This window comes from Apium graveolens, chromosome 1, assembly GCF_009905375.1.
Source record: "Apium graveolens cultivar Ventura chromosome 1, ASM990537v1, whole genome shotgun sequence".
Taxonomy (NCBI): domain Eukaryota; kingdom Viridiplantae; phylum Streptophyta; class Magnoliopsida; order Apiales; family Apiaceae; genus Apium; species Apium graveolens.
In genome coordinates this window covers 169,283,961-169,304,329 of record NC_133647.1, presented here as the reverse complement: position 1 = coordinate 169,304,329, position 20,369 = coordinate 169,283,961, and the positions used below count along the sequence as shown (strand labels likewise).

The window sequence follows — 20,369 nt, the reverse complement described above, 5'->3', positions numbered from 1 at the left end:
AAGCGTGCAAGGAGACCGCAAATCAACAAGATTTTCTTTTGACTATATACTAGATTATATTTGTATGATAAATAATTTAGAGGTATGTTTTAATTATATTAATAAATAAATAATATTATTAACGGTTAGTTTTTTATTCGAGTTTGAGGAGAAAACCAAAACGGTAACCTAAATGTTATATTAATTTGATCACAATTTTTTCCAATTGTTATCAATTCTGATTTTTCGGCTATATTTCACATTTTCGAATTCTCGATTTATTTTGATCACAGCTAGTCTAAACTCCAATCTCCAAACAGTATAAGTTAAAGTTTCATGTTCTTTTCGTTACTCGACTTAAATTTATGGGATATTTTTTTTATACGTACACTTCCATCATCATAAACCCAATCAGAAAATGCCATGTAATATTATATCATGTAGTATAATATTGCGCAGGCATATATAAATAGAGTATAAAGTGAGGTACTAAGTTGCATTTTAGGCAAGTATATAACTCAAGATCTACAGCGAGTCAAGCGAGACAGAACAGCAGCTTAACTCAGCTCCAAGACATACATACAATACAACTTACATTTTTATATTATCTCTGTGATCTATCTTAACATATATCTCTGCCCTTTCCTTCAGGTATGTCTTGATTATCGTGCCAATAGCTTTATCGCCTTTCAATATTATGATTCTCGTACTATTATTTAATCTATTTAATTAATTTAGATTCATCTCGTCAATTTTGATGCCATATAATAACACTTTGATGAATGGTTTAATTGTGTAGATTTTTAATTAATGTTTGATCCGGTATTTTTAAATTTACTCACTGTAATTTATTAGTGTTGTAGTATTGTAATTCATGTGTGTGTATGTTATTGGATTGAATTTAGGGGTTTTAGTTGATCATCTGAATTGATTTAGGGTTTGCTGTGAAATTTGACTTACGAGACCGATGACTAACGTTATTTGGTATATAGAGTCTGCATAATTGGATTACGGAGTCGAATTTGGTTTTTGTGCAGGTAGTTGCATTTGAGTGTGGAAATACGGATTTGGAAGGTTCGGGTTTTTTTGTGTAGAAGAATATGAGTTTTCAGGTTAATAATAATAATAGGCCTCCCTTTCCTCCGCCTTTTGCTCAGCAAGGTGCACCGGGGTCACGACCTGGTCCGCCACCATCAGGTGTGGTTCCTAGGGGTCCTGGTGGCCCTCCTCCGCAAGGTTCATTGGGACCTCCTAATGTGATGCCTAATAGGCCTAATGGCCCTACTCCGCCTTTTGGAGTTAGGCCTCCACCGGGCGCTTTTTCCGGAAATGTGCCTCCACCTCCGGGTCCTTTTGCTTCTTCTGGCAATGTGCCTCCACCTCCAGGTCCTTTTGCTTCTTCTGGCAATGCGCCTCCACCTCCGGGTCCTTTTGCTTCTTCCGGAACTGCGCCTCCTAGTACTCGGCCCGGTTCGTTTCAGTCTGCACCTATGACTACAGGTCAAGTTCCACCAGGGCCGCCACCATTGAGTGGTGCCCCAAGTCCGTTTAGTAATGGACCACCTTCAGCGGGTATGCAAGGTGGACCAAGGTTTCCTTCTACTGGTGGTATGCCACGCCCAGTTAGTGGACCACCTCCTCCATTATCAATGTCATCAGCTCCGGCGATACGCCCTTTTGGTGGAAGTCTATCTGCTGGTTCTTTACCTGGTCTTACACAACAAGCACCACCATTCTCAGCACCTCCTACAGGCGGGTCGCCACCCCCTCCAGGTCCACATACATTTTCTGCTCCACCTCAAGGACCTCAGTTTCCGGTTTCTCAATTTGGGTCTCAGCCATGGTCCATGCAACAACGCCCGGTGAGATTTACATTTTTACGTATTAAATATAATTTTAGTTACACATTAATGTATTGCTTCGGGCAAGTAATCATGCGTGCTGAAACTGCTTTTTATGTGTTAAAGTTGTATTTTGTCAGTCACCTTTTTGTAGTTTCAGATTGCAATGACTTTTAGGAATATAAACGGAGCAGTAATTATACATCCACAATTCATTTCATAAATGTGTTTGTGCAATGAAATTGCATTTTAATCCAAATATGAGATAAATATGTAAACCTGCTGAAATATGATCTTAACATGCTGATTGGACATGTTTCATAGAAACTAAAGATGCTGAACACATCTCATAGCTAGTGCTGTATTATCCATCTGTAGGCAATTTTTTTTGTATCTTTTTTTTAATCAAGTGGACCATGAATAGTTGTTTATACATATGAATGATAGATTGGAAATAGAGTTCTGTAGCATACATATGGAAAAGAATTCTCCCAAGAATGAGATCCACAGCTTAGTACCATACATCAAGGAACAAAGTTAAAAATCTGTGACATTGGCCATCTAAACATATTGGATTTATCAACTGTCCATGTAAATCGTAGAATGCATTCAATGCCATTGTAACCTCCCTTTCTTTTGCTACTGAACTTTCAAAAAGAACTGTATTTTTAGTATCTTAAGATTTCCTATTACACCATCATAATGTAGATAGGATATATGTTCCTGGCAGGAGTTGTACAACCTTGTAAAATCTTATCCAAGACATCCTATTTATGTGTAGATGACAATGACGGTCTATTTATATTTCTACTTCCCCCTAATACGGCGGCTGACCCAGGAATAAAATCCAGGGGGGGCTGAGCAATGAAACCTTTTTTAAAAATTTGTTTAAACAAGCAGTAATTGGTTGATAAAAGCTAAAAGATTCTTTTTGACAAATATGATGCAAGAAGATGGAATTAGCTGGTTCCTGGAATCGAACAATGGCCTTGCTACCCAAAACCCAACATCACCACCACTACACCAAGAAAAATTTCATGGCATAAAACATTACAGATGTTACTTAATCTCACATCTCAGGGTGGGCCCAGGCATGTGCTCAGCCCAGTATAGGTCGGCCACAGCCCGAATAGGGTGTTGACGAATTTCTTTTTCAAGTTGACTTGGATTAATTTCTTGCATCACTGGAGAATCTGCACCTGATCTATTTTATAGGCTTCGGATGGATGACAATCATAAATTTCATTTAAACAATTTTGCTTTAAAATGTTTTTTCTTGGGGACAGGGTCGAGCATAATGCCCAATTTCTTGTAAATTGATGAGAGTTAAATGTCTCACTTTTTTGTGGCACGGGGTATTACCTTACTCATTCCATTGTTGGACTTTTTATGGTTCTTTTAGAGAATTTGTCGCTTTTCTTTAAATTTTTTTAGTCAAAGCTTCTTTCTTTGGAACATTTATCTTCTTCCCCCCTTTAATAAGGTGGAAGCTGTTACAACTTTCTAGGAAGTGTTTTTATATTTCCTTCTTTTATAATTTTTCCCCAAATCTTTTAAATGAATTCCAAGGAGAGTCTGTAATCTGTATACACATATTATCCAGTGAAAGAATTTCATTGTGCTATTGAATTTTAATGGTTTAGTATAAATGAGAACCCATTTTTCTGTCCTTTACTTTTTAAGATGATCATATGTAGTATATATTGTAAAACTTTATCAAGTAAGTATATTAAGATTTGCTACCTTTTTTATTCGAAATTCTTGTATTCATTCTCCATTGTCTGGGTTCTTAATATAGTAATTTTTTTTCAGGTTATGCCACCTTCACAATTTCCTGGTTCCGCTCCACCTCCAAGGATGTATAATATGCCAGGTCCGGAATCTACAGCTTCCATATCACCTGCTATGAGTCAAGGACCTTCAAAAATTGATCCTAATCAAATTCCACGTCCTATTCCAAGCTCATCGATCGTTTTGCATGAAACACGTCAGGGAAATCAGGCAAATCCTCCTCCGGTAATGTACTCGAGTATCTGAACCTTCAACCAAAATGAATAATTGCAAAGTGTGATTTGTGAGCTTTTCTACATAAATCATTTGCTAGAGTTTTCAGTTTTCTTTTTGTTGGCAAAGTGTGTGCATTGTGTATCAATTCCATGTTTAATTGTTTGCTTTCTTTTATGTCTCTTATTTTTTGTTGACTTGTCTTTACTTGAAGTCTGCTACCACCGACTATATTGTCAGGGACACTGGAAACTGCAGCCCGCGATACATGAGATGCACTATCAATCAGGTACTTATCTTCTATGTAAAATAAAGACTCACTATGAGTCTGACATCTTATACTGTTTCTCAAGTCAATGATCAATTTTTCCATTGCTATTTAAACAGATCCCTTGCACCAATGATCTTCAAGGAACATCGGGGATGCAGTTGGCCTTATTGGTTCAGCCCTTGGCACTTCCCCATCCTTCTGAGGAGCCCGTCCAAGTAATTTACTGATTGTTTTTCTCTTTATTTTAGTTTTTAGTATGGTGAGGTGTTTTGAAATTAAAGAAACTTACTAATGTTGTAGAGAGGCAGACGTTTCTGGTGCAAGTTAATTATAATTATAGTCCATAGAGAAGTAAAGTTAGGTCTAAATTAAAATTTTTTACGTATATAATGATAATATGTATGTATATTGCATATGATGTCCTTCCGATACACTGTTTTTCAGCACCCTGGATTAAAATCCCGGGTCAGCCATTAGTTAAATTAGGCCATCCAATTGGGTAAGTTTCTTTTTACACTGTAAAACTAGTAATTTGGTAAGTACTGAGATAATCTGTTTTAAGTTTTGTTATTTTTCGATGTTGGAAGCTTTAGAAAAATGACCATCCATACTAAATTAACTGTAAATTTTATCAGTTTTAAGTAGTTTTGTTGTTTTCGATGTTGGAGTTTTTAAAAATTGACCATCTGTACTATATTAACTGTGAATGTTTTAGTAATTGCGCAAAATCAAGTGGTCATTATTCATTTGTATCATTTAGTGAAAAAATTTATATGTTGTAAAGTGTGTGTCGCATACTAACTGTTACCTAGCTTCTTAGGTTGTGGACTTTGGTGAAGCTGGTCCGGTTCGGTGTTCTCGTTGCAAAGGCTACATAAATCCTTTCATGAAGTTCATTGATCAGGGCAGACGTTTTATTTGCAACTTTTGTGGTGAGTATTTCTTTCTGTAGCCTTCTGAGCATATTTTATTTCAGATAATCACCAAAGCTGAAAAAAACAAGAGGTTATTTCTATTTCTTGAAAGCTCCCACCCGCATTGCCATTCAATATTACTTGGCTCACTATTGGCCAAATCACCTATGCTAGTGCACCATTATGGATCTTTCTTAGCTGGAAAGAAATTTGCTTTCAGGATTTACTGATGATACCCCCCGTGAGTATCATTGCAATTTAGGCCCAGATGGTAGACGCAGAGATGCCGATGAAAGGCCTGAGCTATGTAAAGGAACAGTGGAGTTTGCTGCTACAAAAGAATATATGGTTAGCATTTTACCTAGGAATTTACCAACATCTTGTTATGTATTGAGTCCTGATAAATTTAAAATCTACGGAGTTAATAGATTACAACTTTCTAGAAACTTGGTCCGTGATCGATACAGACAACACTGTGTTAGATAAGCTAAGTCTGTTGAAACGACAGGTAAATAAATTCTTACATGTTCATTTTATCTCCAGGTTCGCGATCCAATGCCTGCAGTATTTTTTTTCCTTGTTGATGTGTCCATGAACGCACTACAGACTGGTGCAACTGCAGCAGCTTGTAGTGCAATCAGCCAAGTTATTGCTGATCTTCCGGTAAGTTTATGCTAGTTGCAGCATGTTCATGTGACATACTTGTTTGTTTTTAGCCCTCTTATTCTGATTTGTTGTTATTGTCAAAAGAAACTGTTCACGCCGTATTTCCTTTGCATGTAAATATTTGAAATTAAGTTTTGAAGTTGTACAGCATTGCAATTTGCAATAAAGAGTAATATTTAATATTTTGTATAAGCTTTATATAGGACAAGTTGGATTTTAATGTATGACATGCAATGTTGGATTGAAGCATTTAAAAATTTAAAAGTTTACATAAACCAAAGAGCTCATCGAAATCTACTTGGGCTAAAAGTTTACAGAAATATCCAAGTGATAAGGTGCTTGCACTTTTTCTAAACAAATGTTTGATTAATCCTGATACAGGAAAAGCGAGGATCATAATATTACATTTTAATAATCCTAATTAAGATTAGAGTATAGTTATAATTAATTTGTGTAGAACCTTAGTCCCATTTTTGTAAGATCTTGACTGATCTAAACATATCTGTATTAAGCACTAATCTTCCATGTCAATTTTTTTATAATATAAAGGTACTATTCTGTGTTCTTTTAATTTGTTTATAATTTCTTGTTATGTTTTTCCCTCCGTTATAATGAGTAATGACCATCTGATAATTTTATTAAGTTGTGAATGTGGGACTGTAGAGGAAGAAACAAATTCTGAACTAACCAAAATAAGTGTGCAAAAATTTACTAGTATAGCACTAAGATTCAATGGTCTCGATCCCAGCGTATATAACAATCTTTTTCTCATAATTTCTAGATTTTTGTTTTTTTGGAAGGCACAATGACAATGGCATTGCCTATAAACTTCTTTTTTACTTCTTTGTCAGAACAAAGTAAATACTTGAAGCAGGTGCAAGTCTTCACATATATAATATATGTGAAGCAGCCAGTCCATCCTCACAATTTTTAGAAATGGTTTTAGACTAAGCAAGAATACGGGCACTGGTGAGTGGCGCGGGGATGCACGGATTCAACAAATAAGATAAACTAAAACCTTCATTTGAATTGAATTAGATGCTCACTGAATTATCTAAACCACTGGAAAGTTAAAATCCGAAGTAGTTTACTCAATGCTTTATTTTTGTTGTTGCAGTTGCTTAGTCTTAACACTACTCTCAGACTGCGAATTGTAATTAGAAAAATTAAAGTTTGGCTTAGGCGAGTATCTGGTAGGTGGACATGTTGGGCAACTCAACTATCCCTGTATCCCTGCTTCCTGGGTTTTAAAAAATAGTTTTCATCTGCAGTGTTCAGAAGTCAATCTTTTGACTATCTTACTAGAACAGGGTATGTTCTATTATAGGCTTGTAAATATGTGTCCTTGATTTCTAAAGGGACATGCAACCATATTTGGTGGAAGTGACGTGACTTCAAATGATGAGAGTGTGATTCAGAGCTCATTAGCCTGGAATGTTGTCACTTGTTAGTCAGGAAACCTTTGGGAGGGGAAGGGGGGTCTTGCAGATGTTTACAGACTCATGAGTGATTATGAAATAAGCCTAAATATCAAACTTATCCAAAAAAAGAAAATATTTTAAAATTTTATTTCATTGTACCTTTTTATTTGTGCACGTTATGATGGATTTGATTTCTATGGCAGGAGGGTCCTAGAACAATGGTGGGCATTGCAACATTTGACTCAACTATTCATTTTTACAATCTTAAACGCGCCTTACAGCAGGTTGATACAGTTCTGGGTTAAATATTTACCTTGTAGAAATACTCTGTTCCTTGTTAGAGTTTAGTTGCTACCTCTTTTCGTTTGCTATATATTCTCCAATTTACAAACTAAGAGTTGTATTGCAGCAAATTATTACAGTTACGAAACCATTAGGTTTCCTTCTCCTTCACAGAATCTAATGATATTCTTAGTAATAATAATGCTCACTCTTTAGTTATTTTTTCAGCTATAAAGGATGTTTTTACATAAACACACTTGGAAGGAAATAGATATCTTAATAATTTTTTTATTGAAAAATAACGATTACCAGGTAGCTAAACGACATATTTGAATGCAAGCAAAAGTTAACTTTACCTGATGCCTGTGATTGTCTGCAACATTTATCATATTATGTTTTGTTTATCTGTTGCTTGCCAAGATAACTGAAATGTGATGCTCTCTTTAAATTGTCACCTAAGAACAAGTTTATGTAGCACAGTTTGATTGGTAATTACATGGATGAATAAAAGTTAAAGTTACTGCAAATAAAATTGAAGCAGTATGAAGTTGCAATTATTTATTGACTCGAAACATATATTTGTCTTTTGTGTAGCCATTGATGCTTATTGTTCCGGATATTCAAGATGTTTACACTCCTCTTGAAAGTGATGTGATTGTTCAACTCTCTGAGGTTAGCAATTTATATATTACCTTTCAGTTAATTTTTACCTGGTACATTATGTGTTAATGTTTTCTAAACTAAGTTTTCTCGCCACTGTATCGTTTTGTTGTTTGGAGAATTTACTGGTGATATTTAAGTAAAGTTGGTTGGTTTATTTGAGGCTGCAGTGCCGTCAGCATTTGGAGCTTTTGCTGGAAAATATCCCCAACATGTTTCAGAATAATAAAACTGCTGATTCTGCTTTTGGTGCAGCAACCAAGGTATCGCATTTTATAAGCTTTTAAGTCTTTTTGGTGATACGTATTACTTAAATTTGTGATTCATATATACATATATATATATATATGACACAATTATAATATTTAAATTTGTACGTAGTTTGATATACAAACTGTCCGAAGTGTATGTAGTAAAATTAAATTGATAGGTGTGTGTGTGTGAGAGAGAGAGAGGGAGGGAGGGAGAGAGAGAGAGAGAGAGAGAGAGAGAGAGAGTTTGAGAAGAGTCGGGTTGAGTTAAACATGGATAATCTTTAAGGAAACATATACTGCAGTATTTTATTTCTTGATGTAAATTTGGGAATGTTATATATGTTTTCCTAGCACGATTTACTTTCCTGATGCTAAAATATGTTATATATGTTAAAATGGTTTCACACTAAGACAAACTCTAAGACTGTATGTTACTGTTTTTGTTCATATGAACTAAAAATGAATATTATCATATTTTGTAGGGTGCTTTCCTGGCAATGAAGAGTACTGGTGGCAAACTTATGGTATTTCAGTCAGGCAAGCAAATTGAATTCATTCTATATTTATTTCTGATTTTTGTGCTTTTTCAAGGAGCAACTCGAAAAGAGTGTTTTAATTTGTCTCTAACAATTTCTAAATTTCTTTCTGGTTTTTTGTTTTTTTTAAGGAGCAATTCAGAAAGTGAGGTTTAATTTATCTCTAGCAGTTTCTTTTGTTAGAGTGTTTTGTATTTTATCTTAAGGTGTTTCAATCTATAAAATTTTCTCAGCTGTTAGGATTTTTTCTTGTTTTGCTGTCATTCCTTTTTAAAAGAATTTGCTACCTGTGTATGAAGTTACAAAGTTGGACATCTTGATTAAAAGTATTTACGTAGTTGATTAAAAGTTGGACATCTTGATCCAATGCTTATTCCTTTTAATACATTGATTAAAAGTATTTACATACTTGTATATCATTTTGCACAGTTTTACCATCCGTTGGCATTGGTGCTCTATCTGCTAGAGAGGCTGAAGGAAGAACTAATATTACAGCTGCAGAGAAGGTATACAATATAAGCTTTTGAGACATTGATGCTTTGTTTTTTGCCTACAAGCTTGGACATGGGTCAGATTATTAGGGGCATTTGACTTCTCCATAGAACATAAGAATTAGGGCCACATGAAAGGTAGGATTAACACGTGAAGTATCTTAGAGGTAGATAATTTAGACTTGTCAACTGCCAAATCAGATTCTGTTCCCTTAATTAGGGATGCTAAGTTACGTGCTACTAATACCCGAAATGGAGAGGACATTTTTGTAACTGAACACTTTTCTTTTGCTTAATAGACAGACTCTCAAAAACACGTACTCTTTCACATCAACATGGTGTGAAATATTCTTATTAATGTGGAATTTTTCTCAAATTGTATGTCCCTGGTTTGGGTCTTTTTGTCTTTGTTTGTGGTACCCAATCATTGCAAAGCAGATCCACCTGCTAGGCTCTTAGTATGAATTGTGATAACATGAATTTACTTATATTAGAATTTCGATTATTAAATTCAGGAGGCTCACAAGTTGCTCCAACCGGCTGACAAGACATTGAAGACAATGGCTATTGAATTTGCTGAGTATCAAGTGAGTTTGCGGTTTCCTTACTGATTCTATCTCTTTATTAAATAATTTTAAGTCGAAAATTATATTTGTTCATGCTAAATTATATTTTTCTGGACATTTCAGGTCTGCGTTGATGTATTTATAACCACCCAAACATATATAGACATAGCCTCGATCTCTGTGATTCCGAGGACCACAGGGGGGCAGGTAACTGGCTTAACCTATTGATAGTTTTAGTGTTTTATTAATTTTGACTCTATGTGAATCAAAAATATCCGAGGCTTTAATTTTCGTATTAACAGAACAGAAAACCTGCCATAATAAACCAACACTAAACATAAGGCCTGTAACCTAGAAGTTACCTCTTTTTTTGATAATTTAGTAGTTACTTCTCTTTGTCAAGTTCTAAACAAACTAAAGGTTGAGGGTTCAAGTAGTGGAGGCATTTATATATGCAATTGTAATGTTAAACTTGTTTATATACTAATGAGGTTCCTATTGATGGACAGGACACATTTATTAATGTTGTAGGTTGTATCTTTACCTTATGATTTATGGTGTCATTTCTTCAAAATCGTGAATATGGAGGTTGTAATGAACGTTGTTTATAAACTTACTATCATTTGTCCCTTTCAAAGTTTGTCTCTTTTACAAATTTGTTAGGTGCTTGTACACTTATACATGTGATAACTTGGCGGAGCTCATTAATAGCGGCAAGAGTTACAGGAGAATGTTTTAATTGTTAATACAAGCCTTGTTAGTTTTTTAGAAGAAAGAATAAAAGAATGTTATACTGTTATCATGCTAAAATAAAATTTACAGTAGTTCTAGTGAACGAATTACGCATCCATAGATGTCCAACGAACATAAATACCTGTTTCCTTGGTAACTAAAGTGTGGTCCCCTAGTAAATGTGTTAACTTTTAATGTTGCAATACACTTTTATATATTTTTATATGCTAGCTAAAGCAAAACAGTCGATTAGCATGTTGAGCAGTGGGTAGGATATGTTGAGCAGGGCGTAGGATTTTAATTGGACAACATAACCTGTATTATTGCAGGGTAAACTCGAGATGATTCACTGATTGCTTGTTTGATGAATGTTCTCCTGATAAGTTATTATTCTCTAATAAAAAATTATCATTAAAATTTTCTGCCTATTAAGTTTACTTGCAGTTTCTTTTTTCGACATTAAGGACATCTAGCTAAGCAAAAGTTTTGTGAAAGTCAAGTATTTTTATGTACTTATTTCTATCTTTTTCCCTTCATGTTATTGGCAGTTGGTGTTCTTCAGTTGGTCAAAAATGTTTATGTACTTGGAATCTGGTATTGTCTTGAGTTAAAATCTATATTTCTTGCTCTAGGTTAACTTGTTTAGGTGGTGTAACATGCTAACGTGGTAGATGATTTCTGGATAAGTCACATTAGAGGCCAAGGAAATTATCTGTTATGAGACTCAGATATGGAATAATTTTGCATCTCGTCATATACACGAATGGCGAACCTTAATATCTTAATTTGTTTGTTTCTAGACGATGCTTATTTTTATTTTTCTTTTTGTGATCCTTTCCTATAAGTCAAGTGCTTAACACTCATTACTGTGATGCTATTATTCAGGTATACTATTATTACCCTTTTTCCGCTGTTTCTGATCCTGCAAAGCTTTACAATGATCTTCGATGGAACATTACAAGGCCTCAAGGTTTTGAGGCAGTTATGCGAGTTAGATCCAGCCAGGTGAGTTTCGCGCTGGAATTTAGCAACACATAATTAAACCATCATAAATTAGTGAAAATTAATATTTGGGATTGGCTAATGGTTGCCGCTATTCATTTTTTACAAAGTGGGATCAAGCACCTAATGTGTTATGGTGTGTGCTTTTTTAAATCTCCAAAAATTAGCTGAAAGGAGGAGTTTTATCTGGATTTGTTGTTTAAATGTTGGAATTTGTTGCAAGTGATGAGCACATTCTTTTCTCTTTCAGGGCCTACAAGTTCAAGAATATTCTGGAAATTTTTGTAAACGAATCCCAACAGACGTGGACCTACCAGCGGTCTCTCTCTCTCTCTCTCTCCCTCTCTCTCTCTCTCTCCCCCTCTCCCTCTCTACCTCTCTCCCTCCCTCCCTCTCTCTCACGTTAGATATGGAAGTGGCAACGTGTGTGTTGTCACTGATGTAGTATTTAATGCCCTCTGTAACGAGCTGTCTTTAACTTCTTCGCAATTTTATTTGAGATAAAAGGAATTGCTGAATGAATAATCTGTAATAACTTCTAATTATGTACTGTAAGGCTACTTGCCCATACTAATAAGGTGGCATACGTATCTGTTAGACTTTCCTTTTAGCCACTTAATTTTTTGTGGTTATGCATAGTTTAGGGATGGGCTGACCAGAACTTCTTGCCATTTTGTGATGTGATCTTAATTCATTTCTGATCTAGAATATCCTTGCAGATTGACTGTGATAAGACAATAATGGTTGCATTGAAGCATGATGAGAAATTGCAGGATGGTGCAGAATGTTCTTTTCAGGCAATGATAATTATTCTAGTCTCTTTATTTTTACTTTAATTTTATATATAAACAAAGTTACCTATGGTTTATACTCATTATTAATCAGCTATCCATTTTGTATGGTGCAGTGTGCTCTTCTATATACCACTGTTTATGGTGAACGAAGAATACGTGTTTCTACCTTGTCGCTTCCATGCACTACCATGCTGAGTAATCTGTTCCGTTCAGCCGACCTAGATACTCAGTTTGCCTGTTTCCTGAAGCAAGGTAGTTGATCCATTTCAGTTAGTGTAGCTCATGATGATTTGAAGTTAATGTAGGTTCTGTTTATTTTGAATTAAAAGAAACTTTTAACTCACAATAATTTAATAATTACATTTTTGTTTGTTAAGCTTTTTAAATTTTAAATAAAAATTGAGTTGAATTTAAAAAACAGTATGAAATATGTAGTTATTTAATCTTGTACTTTGACTGAACAAACTAATATTACCTTCACGGTATGTAACTTCTAAATTTTCTGGTCACTTATTCTATTTATAAGTTGTTAGTCATGCATCATCTATTAAGGTATCCAAACAGTTCCAATTTAGCAGCAACAAAATTACTCTACTTGTAACTTAAAATGTAAAAAAAAAACTTTAATCTACATATGACTTTGCTTGAAGTTAGCCAAATGAGGTAGTCCACATATTATATGAAATAGATTATACTTGCTCTATAATTTGATACTCCCTTTGTCCTCCAAAAACTGGCTTGTTTGAATTTTCTGATCAGAATGACTATCCTGATAATGATAATAAATTATAATTTCATATAAATGTAGTTATATATCTAACTACTTTAAGAAACTCGGTTTGATCTCTGCATGATTTGATTTTGGACTACTGAAAATGTGTATAATTCTTGAACTTTACTCTGAAATTGATCAGTTTGGCACACATGTACTTATCTTCTTTCCCTCGGTTACGGTGTATACTATCTTCTTTAGAATTTTATTACTACTAGTTAAAAAAATTATACTTTTGTTAAATATACTAATAATTGATGATAAAAAGAAAAATCTTTGCAGCGGCAAATGAAATTCCTTCCAGTCCGCTTTTGCAAATTAGGGAGCAGATGACAACCCTTTGCATCAACATTCTGCATTCTTATAGGAAATTCTGTGCTACAGTATCGTCCGCTGGACAACTTATTCTTCCAGAGGCTCTTAAATTGTTGCCTCTCTACACACTTGGTATGTTTTTTACTGCTGCCATGTAAATCTTTTTAATATATCTGTGTGATTTACTAAATTGATGGTTCCACATTTCCACTCATTTTCTCTTAACAGAACAAATGCCCATTTCTGGCCACTGATTTCTTTCATATATACTTAGTTTTTCTCTATTTGGTAGCTTGATTGTTTATTTAATATTATAGGATTCCTTTGATTGATTAAAATGATGAATTTTCTGTTGAAAATTTAAACATTTGTATTAGATGAATGTAGCGGTAAAAAAGTGTATATTGACATCGGATCTAATAATTGACTTGAAATATGAATATTTACTAGAATTTATTGAAAATTTGAAAGCTCTGTATGATATGATTTTAAATTTAAATGATATGAACCCCAAAAAGAATAGTGAGACCCTAAAATTCAATGACGCTAAAGGATGTGTTGGATCACTGTAAACTATGATCGTTTGAGGTTCAAATTCAGTAAGCTCACAAACCCATTTGAGTTGCTCCGGACACTTCTTATCTTGTATTTTGTGACTAGTAGTGGAAAATATATTCAAAATGTTAGATTTAAAGTGATATGTATGATATGAATTTACAAGCAAAGAACACTAATTCTTTTCTACACTGGGATGAATATTAGTCTGCCGAAGTTGTGGGAAATGCAATCACCGAGATAAAATTATATAAAATAGGTGATTTGCAGGGAAGGTGATTTGGACCATTTGAGAAGCTATTTGCTCTAAAGATGAACAATCTTGTACATTTTAAGTAGTTCAAAAATTGTAGGATTGTTATAATAGCTCTATCTGGTTTACTGTTTCGTATGTTAAAGAATAATGTCTATCTGGTTTAGTATGTAATATGCTATATTGAAATCATAGGAGACTATGTTGTTGGTTTTGTAGAATCTCATATATAAACATAAATGGTTAATAAAACATATTTTTTCTTTTGGTTCTCCTGATTGTTCTTGCCTTTTGATTTTCTTTCATGCATTTATCCGATTTATGGTTGTTTTGGGGGTGATGGTGGTTTTGACGGTGGATTTCCTGGAATTTAGGTGGACCTAATGACATTATACACATAGATTTTCCATTATGATCGTATTTGTTTACTATCAGTTTTGCGGATAATGTGAATGAGATTTAAACTTTTATTCTTTTTAGATGTCTGCAGATTGCAGGTTTATTTGAATAATTTACATATTTCTACTGCGTCATATTTTCATCCATTCCTATCCGTGAACAAAAGATCTTTTATTTATTTATTTATTAAAAGTACAGTACTTGGTAAGTAAAAATTGGTTTGCTCAAACATTGTTTTAGCTAAATATGTGTCACTTAGAATGTAATATAAGAAGTGGAGGGAGTATCCACATGTTACTTGAACAAGATAAATATATGGAAATGTAGTAATATGCCTTTTATATAATAGCCTAATGCTTAGATGATGGTCAAATTGCATAGTTTATGCAATAATATGGTTTAAAATGATATGATTTATTATCTTTTAAAAGATCCGTTTAATATAATCAATGACTTGTCAAAGCTGCTAATTTACGAAAAATACTATAATAATATTGAGGTTTGTGCTTTCACTACTTTCAGCATTGATTAAAAGTATTGGTTTGAGAACTGATGGGCGCATAGATGATCGGTCATATTGGATCAATTATGTTTCTTCTCTTTCTACTCCCCTGGCAATCCCTTTGGTGTACCCTAGGATGATTAGTATCCATGATCTTGACTTGAAGGTATGCCACATGCTGCTTGTATGGGATGTATCAATATGTTTCTTTCACAATTAAGATTTATTTGTTGCTTATCAGGAGACGGATGGGAATCTTCCTCCCGCCGTTCCACTTTCTAGCGAGCACGTGACTGATGATGGAATTTATCTTCTAGAGACTGGCGAAGATTGTTTAGTTTATGTGGGGAACTCTGTCGATCCTGATATGATGAGGCAACTTCTTGGCATTTCCTCTGTTGAAGAATTTCCGACTCAGGTTCGCAGTTGGGATTTAGAATCTTCTTATCAGGAGTTTTATAAAATATCGTTTGCAATTTTAATAGTCAGTTAATTATTCATGGCTTAGGTTGTGATTCTACTTAGATTACTTTTACCCGTTCTTCTTAGGTAATTCTTATTCTACGGATGTAATGCTTAGTCCACAACTCCTAGTTCTTTTTTTTATTAATATAGGATATCTTCAATGTTGAATTTATAGTTAAATCTGAGGAAAAACCATTTTCCTGAAAATTTCTAACATCTAACTCGAGAAGCATCACTTATGATATTGCAGTTTGTATGAAGGCAAATATAATGGAGAACTCTACAGAATTCTTCATGAACATCTGAAATTACATTTCCATAAGCTAGAAACTAGCCTCGGACATGTTCGTCATTATTAGAAAAAATTTCTATGAAAACAAAAGAAATTGAAACCGTGTTCAATTCTTCAGGTTCTCAATTTTAGAAAAATAGAATATTAGAAAACACTGTTTACTTGTGTTTAGTTATGGTTTAGAAATTTTAGCTAATCTGGACTGTTTTCAGCAGTTTTTTATTTCAAAAAGAAAAGGTTTTATAGTTCTAAAAAACTGGAAAACGTGGCTATTTTTACGGACAGGAATTGTTTTAGGTTGAACACGCATAATCTTAAATGTTAATATAATGACTCTGATTTTACTTGTCAGTAGTACTTAATTATGTTTGGTTAAAATTTTTTATTTTTTGCCTGTAAATTGGTTGTGGTGAACTGCATACATTTTTCTCTACAAACTTGGGAAACATCCATGACAAAACTATGGAGAGAAGTGTACAATTATGCATTTAGTTACTGGTTAGAATTTTATGTAATATCTATGACAAAAGTATTATACTTACTGAATTCAGTTTGATATTATCTTTTTATTTTAATTTGTCGTATACCATTACTGAGGCTGCTATATATAATGTACATACATGCAATTCATTTCTTTTGTTAGTATATTTTTTTGTTCTTCCGTTACAATTAATTAAATTTAAAGTTAAACAGAAAAATGGTCTAATCAAAACATGTTTTCAACCTTTTTTAACCAGAAAATTACATAGAATTTGGAACTTATTTTTTCATTTTTCAATAGTTTTCTAAGAATTATTTTTAGACAACTCATGAAAAATTAGAGAGTACAACCAGAAAAATTTCTCTCCAAGTAAACAGCCCCTAAACTTTTATGTTCCTCCATTTATTTTCTTTTGTGGTTGGCTTTGTTTTGTCCATCTACCACAGTTAAAAATAACCCATGGAGAAGTGGTAGCTATTTGATATATGTGTGTTCTTGCGTATGGCTTTAAGTCTTTGACTGTTACCAATTTACCACAAATTAGAGTTTGAACTTTTTTGTTTTGATTTTTGCTAACTAGTTTGAAGATCTATTGCGTTTACTTATCTGCCAACATTTTTCCCTCTGCGCAAGTAATGTTGATTTTCTTTGCTTCTCTCAGTTTGTGTTGCAGCAATATGATAATCCACTGTCAAAAAAGCTTAATGAAATTGTCAATGAGATAAGGCGCCAAAGATGTTCCTACCTCCGGTATGACGTCATTGTTTTCCCTTTTTTTAATTATCCACATTTTATACGAAACTTATTACCAACACTCGCACACCTTTTTCCTAATAATTAGTATCTTTTTTCTATTTTCTCTATTGCAGTCTAAAGCTGTGCAAGAAAGGAGAGCCATCTGGTGAGTACAAGAAATCCAGCTTGTATTTGACTTATAATTAACTATGCTTGTTTGCTGGACCCGTCATGATTTATTATATTTATTTTCAACAAAGAGATAAATAGTGCGAATTGAATTTAGGCTTGAACTCTTTGCAGAACTACTTTTCAATTCATTTTGGAAGAGCTCTTTCTCTATCAGTGTTTCCCTCGCCCCCTTGACGGTGGTTGAGGGTTCGAGTCTTGTCAAAGGCGAAAGAGTGTGTGTGTTTAATCAACAAAAAATAGAAATTGTGTTGCAAATTAAGTTGAGACCCTTAAAATTTACGTGAGCTACACACTTCTACATTTAGCTTTTCGAAGTATTTTATTCCGTAATCAATTGTTTAATTTCAACTATTTGTCCTAAAGAGTAATCTGGCATAGGCTCGTAGAATATTTATTAATACTTGTACATTCACAAACTTCAGTGAAAGAGCCATATATCTTTAGCAGTTAAAAACATTATTTTTAATTAAAACAGTTATGTTGCTTTCTTTAACTACCCTTGTTTACTTTCTGATGAATATATAGACTCAATATTCTACCCCTCCCTCTTTCTCCCTATTAGAGTATGCAAAAATTTAGTGCAAGGAAGTGTCTATTTTCATGTTACAGCTAAATCCTTTGAGTGTTACTTAAGCATTTTAACATGTCTGCTACATGAGGTCAGTTACTTTATTGAGAAAGTCTTAGACCCTTGAGAAGGTTGCGGTATTATGTAACGGTGTAACCTTATCAAATGACATTCACATATTTGAATAAGTTAAAAAAAATCAACATATCGGTATAGATAGCACTGTAGATAAGGACAACAAATCAAACTCCAAAAGAGGTCCAGTTTTTTTTTTAAAAAAAAAACATAAAGTGCATGCGTTTAATATCTTCTCATTTTTTCTCCCATATATGTTGTCCTCATTTGAATTTGGTAGTCAGTTGACTAAACTTTAACTTCAAAAGAAAAATTACCCTTTCATGTTTTTTATAAGTAGACTAAACGAATATTGTAATTGAAAAAATATAGTTTATCATAATATTTTTTAACAATTATTATTAGTTATATACTATAAGTCAACTGCATTACAAAATTTGTCAGAAAATTTGGTCAGTGACAATTTAAATGGGATGGAGGGAGTGTTGTTTTTATTTTAAATATTAATGTACTTGCTATCATGATTTTAGATGAGGTTTAATTAGGTTCTTTCACTGACAACAAAGTTTGAGGGTTAAGCTTCTTTTGTTTGGAAGACTCCTTGCTTATTTCCAAAGAAATATTATGTTTTAGCTTCCATTGATTATCTTATTAAGCATCTTTTGTTTGGCAGACTCCTAGTTTATCTCCAAAGAAATATTATGTTTAGCTTCCATTGATTATTTTCTCCATGTAAATAGGATGTCTAGACTTATTAAAGTTAACTTAATTTAGGCAATACATTTTGTAATGTGCATATCTTCTTTCCAAACATGAGATTGAGTAATTGCATATAAAAGTAAATTTACAAAATATCCCTTTCGATGATGTTGTAAAACTTCATTGGGTCATGCTTATTGAGTTGATCTTTTTTAGTTAAGAATATCATATTTGACTCCTTGCTCGAATTTATTGTCTGTATTGTTTCGCAGGAATGACGTTCTTCTCGTATATGGTGGAGGACAAGACCCCAAGTGGTCTCTCATATGTGGAGTTTCTGGTACATATCCATCGGCAAATTCAGGCCAAAATGAGTTGATCAATTATTGGGTTGCAGCTTTTGATACATTTATGGTAACCTTTTTGTGTGGTCAAGCTATGGGATCAGAGAAACAATGAAAGGAAACAATATTTCAGTTGCAATTTTCTTAGGGGTCAGTGGTGATCTTCTTGAAGCAAAAGTAAATTAGTTTTCAAATAGATCAAGGCTACCTAATACTAATATGGCGAGTGTAGATTTCTTTAGTTCGAATAGCTTGATTTATAAATTGAAATTTTATCGAAATATAGAATATGTACCATCATTTAGTTTTATTACTTGGCTCTCCGTACTTTCATTTTGTTGCGGTGTTTGTAAATTTGGAATGTAGAAACATTTGTTATTGTTTCTCCTTTCTAAATAATTATATATATATATTACACAGAGAGTGTTAAATTTCGTGTCAGCGTTTGTAATAAATTATTTAAGATTACAATCCAAAATGACAAAATATAGGCCACTTTCTCCATCTGTTAAAGCTTCTTAGCTAATTCCTAATGGTAACCCTGTTTTGTCCCGACTATTTACCTATGTGTTGATGAAAATTTAGTAACTGTAGAGATCCAAAAAACTTTGAAACATACCTACGCAGCTGTAATGAATTTGAGTGATTATCGTCTGAGGTCTGGGTTCGATCCTCGCTAATCTAAAAAATACCTTAGAACATAGAACATAAAAAAGACTTCAAATGTCACTATTTGTTAATAAATGGCCTTCAATGTCATTTTTGAAAAATATGATTCTCAATGTCACTCCAAAACAAGAATGAGTTCTATTTTTGTTATTAAAGAAAAACACAATTGTGTTCTCCGTTTTTTAACATCTAAAAATGTGATTTCAATTCATGTTTTTGTTGTCAAAAGGTGTTCATGTTTGGTTTTTTCAATGGTGAACTTTGTCCGTCTTTGTTTTTTAATATTTTTTAATTTATTTATTTTTAGATAATTTTATGTCTCCAAGCTCAAAATATTATTTCAAGGGGTGTTTTGTTTATATTTTATTCATATTTATAATTATTATAATATTTTTAAAATCTAAATTAAGAAATGATAAATCCTAAAATATTAAAAAGTGGGCCATAATTTAACAAATTTTAATATTTTAGGGTTCACAATCGCCTTTTAGATTTTAGGAATATTTAAAAATAAATTAATAAAGCATACACCGATTAGGGTTTATGATTCTGGTCTAGAAACCGAACTGTAATATTAACTGTTTTTAATATTTTTAATATTTTAGGGCTCACCAAATCTCAACTTGACATAAATAAAATA

At 33.3% G+C, this 20,369-nt stretch overlaps 1 protein-coding gene across 1 annotated transcript; it reads left to right on the top strand.

The window, feature by feature from the left end:
• Positions 1 to 491: 491 nt before the first annotated feature.
• Positions 492 to 19,475, top strand: LOC141670842 (protein transport protein SEC24 C-like). The gene is made up of 25 exons (XM_074476874.1): positions 492 to 630; positions 1,017 to 1,841; positions 3,633 to 3,836; positions 4,039 to 4,113; positions 4,212 to 4,310; positions 4,916 to 5,027; positions 5,230 to 5,357; positions 5,553 to 5,672; positions 7,300 to 7,380; positions 7,973 to 8,050; positions 8,209 to 8,301; positions 8,775 to 8,829; positions 9,258 to 9,334; positions 9,835 to 9,906; positions 10,009 to 10,092; positions 11,503 to 11,622; positions 11,870 to 11,938; positions 12,339 to 12,416; positions 12,527 to 12,665; positions 13,468 to 13,632; positions 15,230 to 15,375; positions 15,451 to 15,627; positions 17,109 to 17,197; positions 17,317 to 17,348; positions 18,989 to 19,475. Exons 2-25 carry the CDS (start codon positions 1,080 to 1,082, stop codon positions 19,093 to 19,095), a joined length of 3,162 nt encoding a protein of 1,053 aa, XP_074332975.1. The 5' UTR covers positions 492 to 630; positions 1,017 to 1,079; the 3' UTR covers positions 19,096 to 19,475.
• Positions 19,476 to 20,369: the final 894 nt, after the last annotated feature.

Bases quoted from the DNA above. Each gene is read 5' to 3' on its own strand.
- LOC141670842 (XM_074476874.1), top strand. From the start codon at position 1,080: ATGAGTTTTCAGGTTAATAATAATAATAGGCCTCCCTTTCCTCCGCCT. The intron at 10,093-11,502 runs GTAACTGGCTTA...GCTATTATTCAG, and splicing joins CGAGGACCACAGGGGGGCAG to GTATACTATTATTACCCTTT. The intron at 17,349-18,988 runs GTGAGTACAAGA...ATTGTTTCGCAG, and splicing joins CAAGAAAGGAGAGCCATCTG to GAATGACGTTCTTCTCGTAT.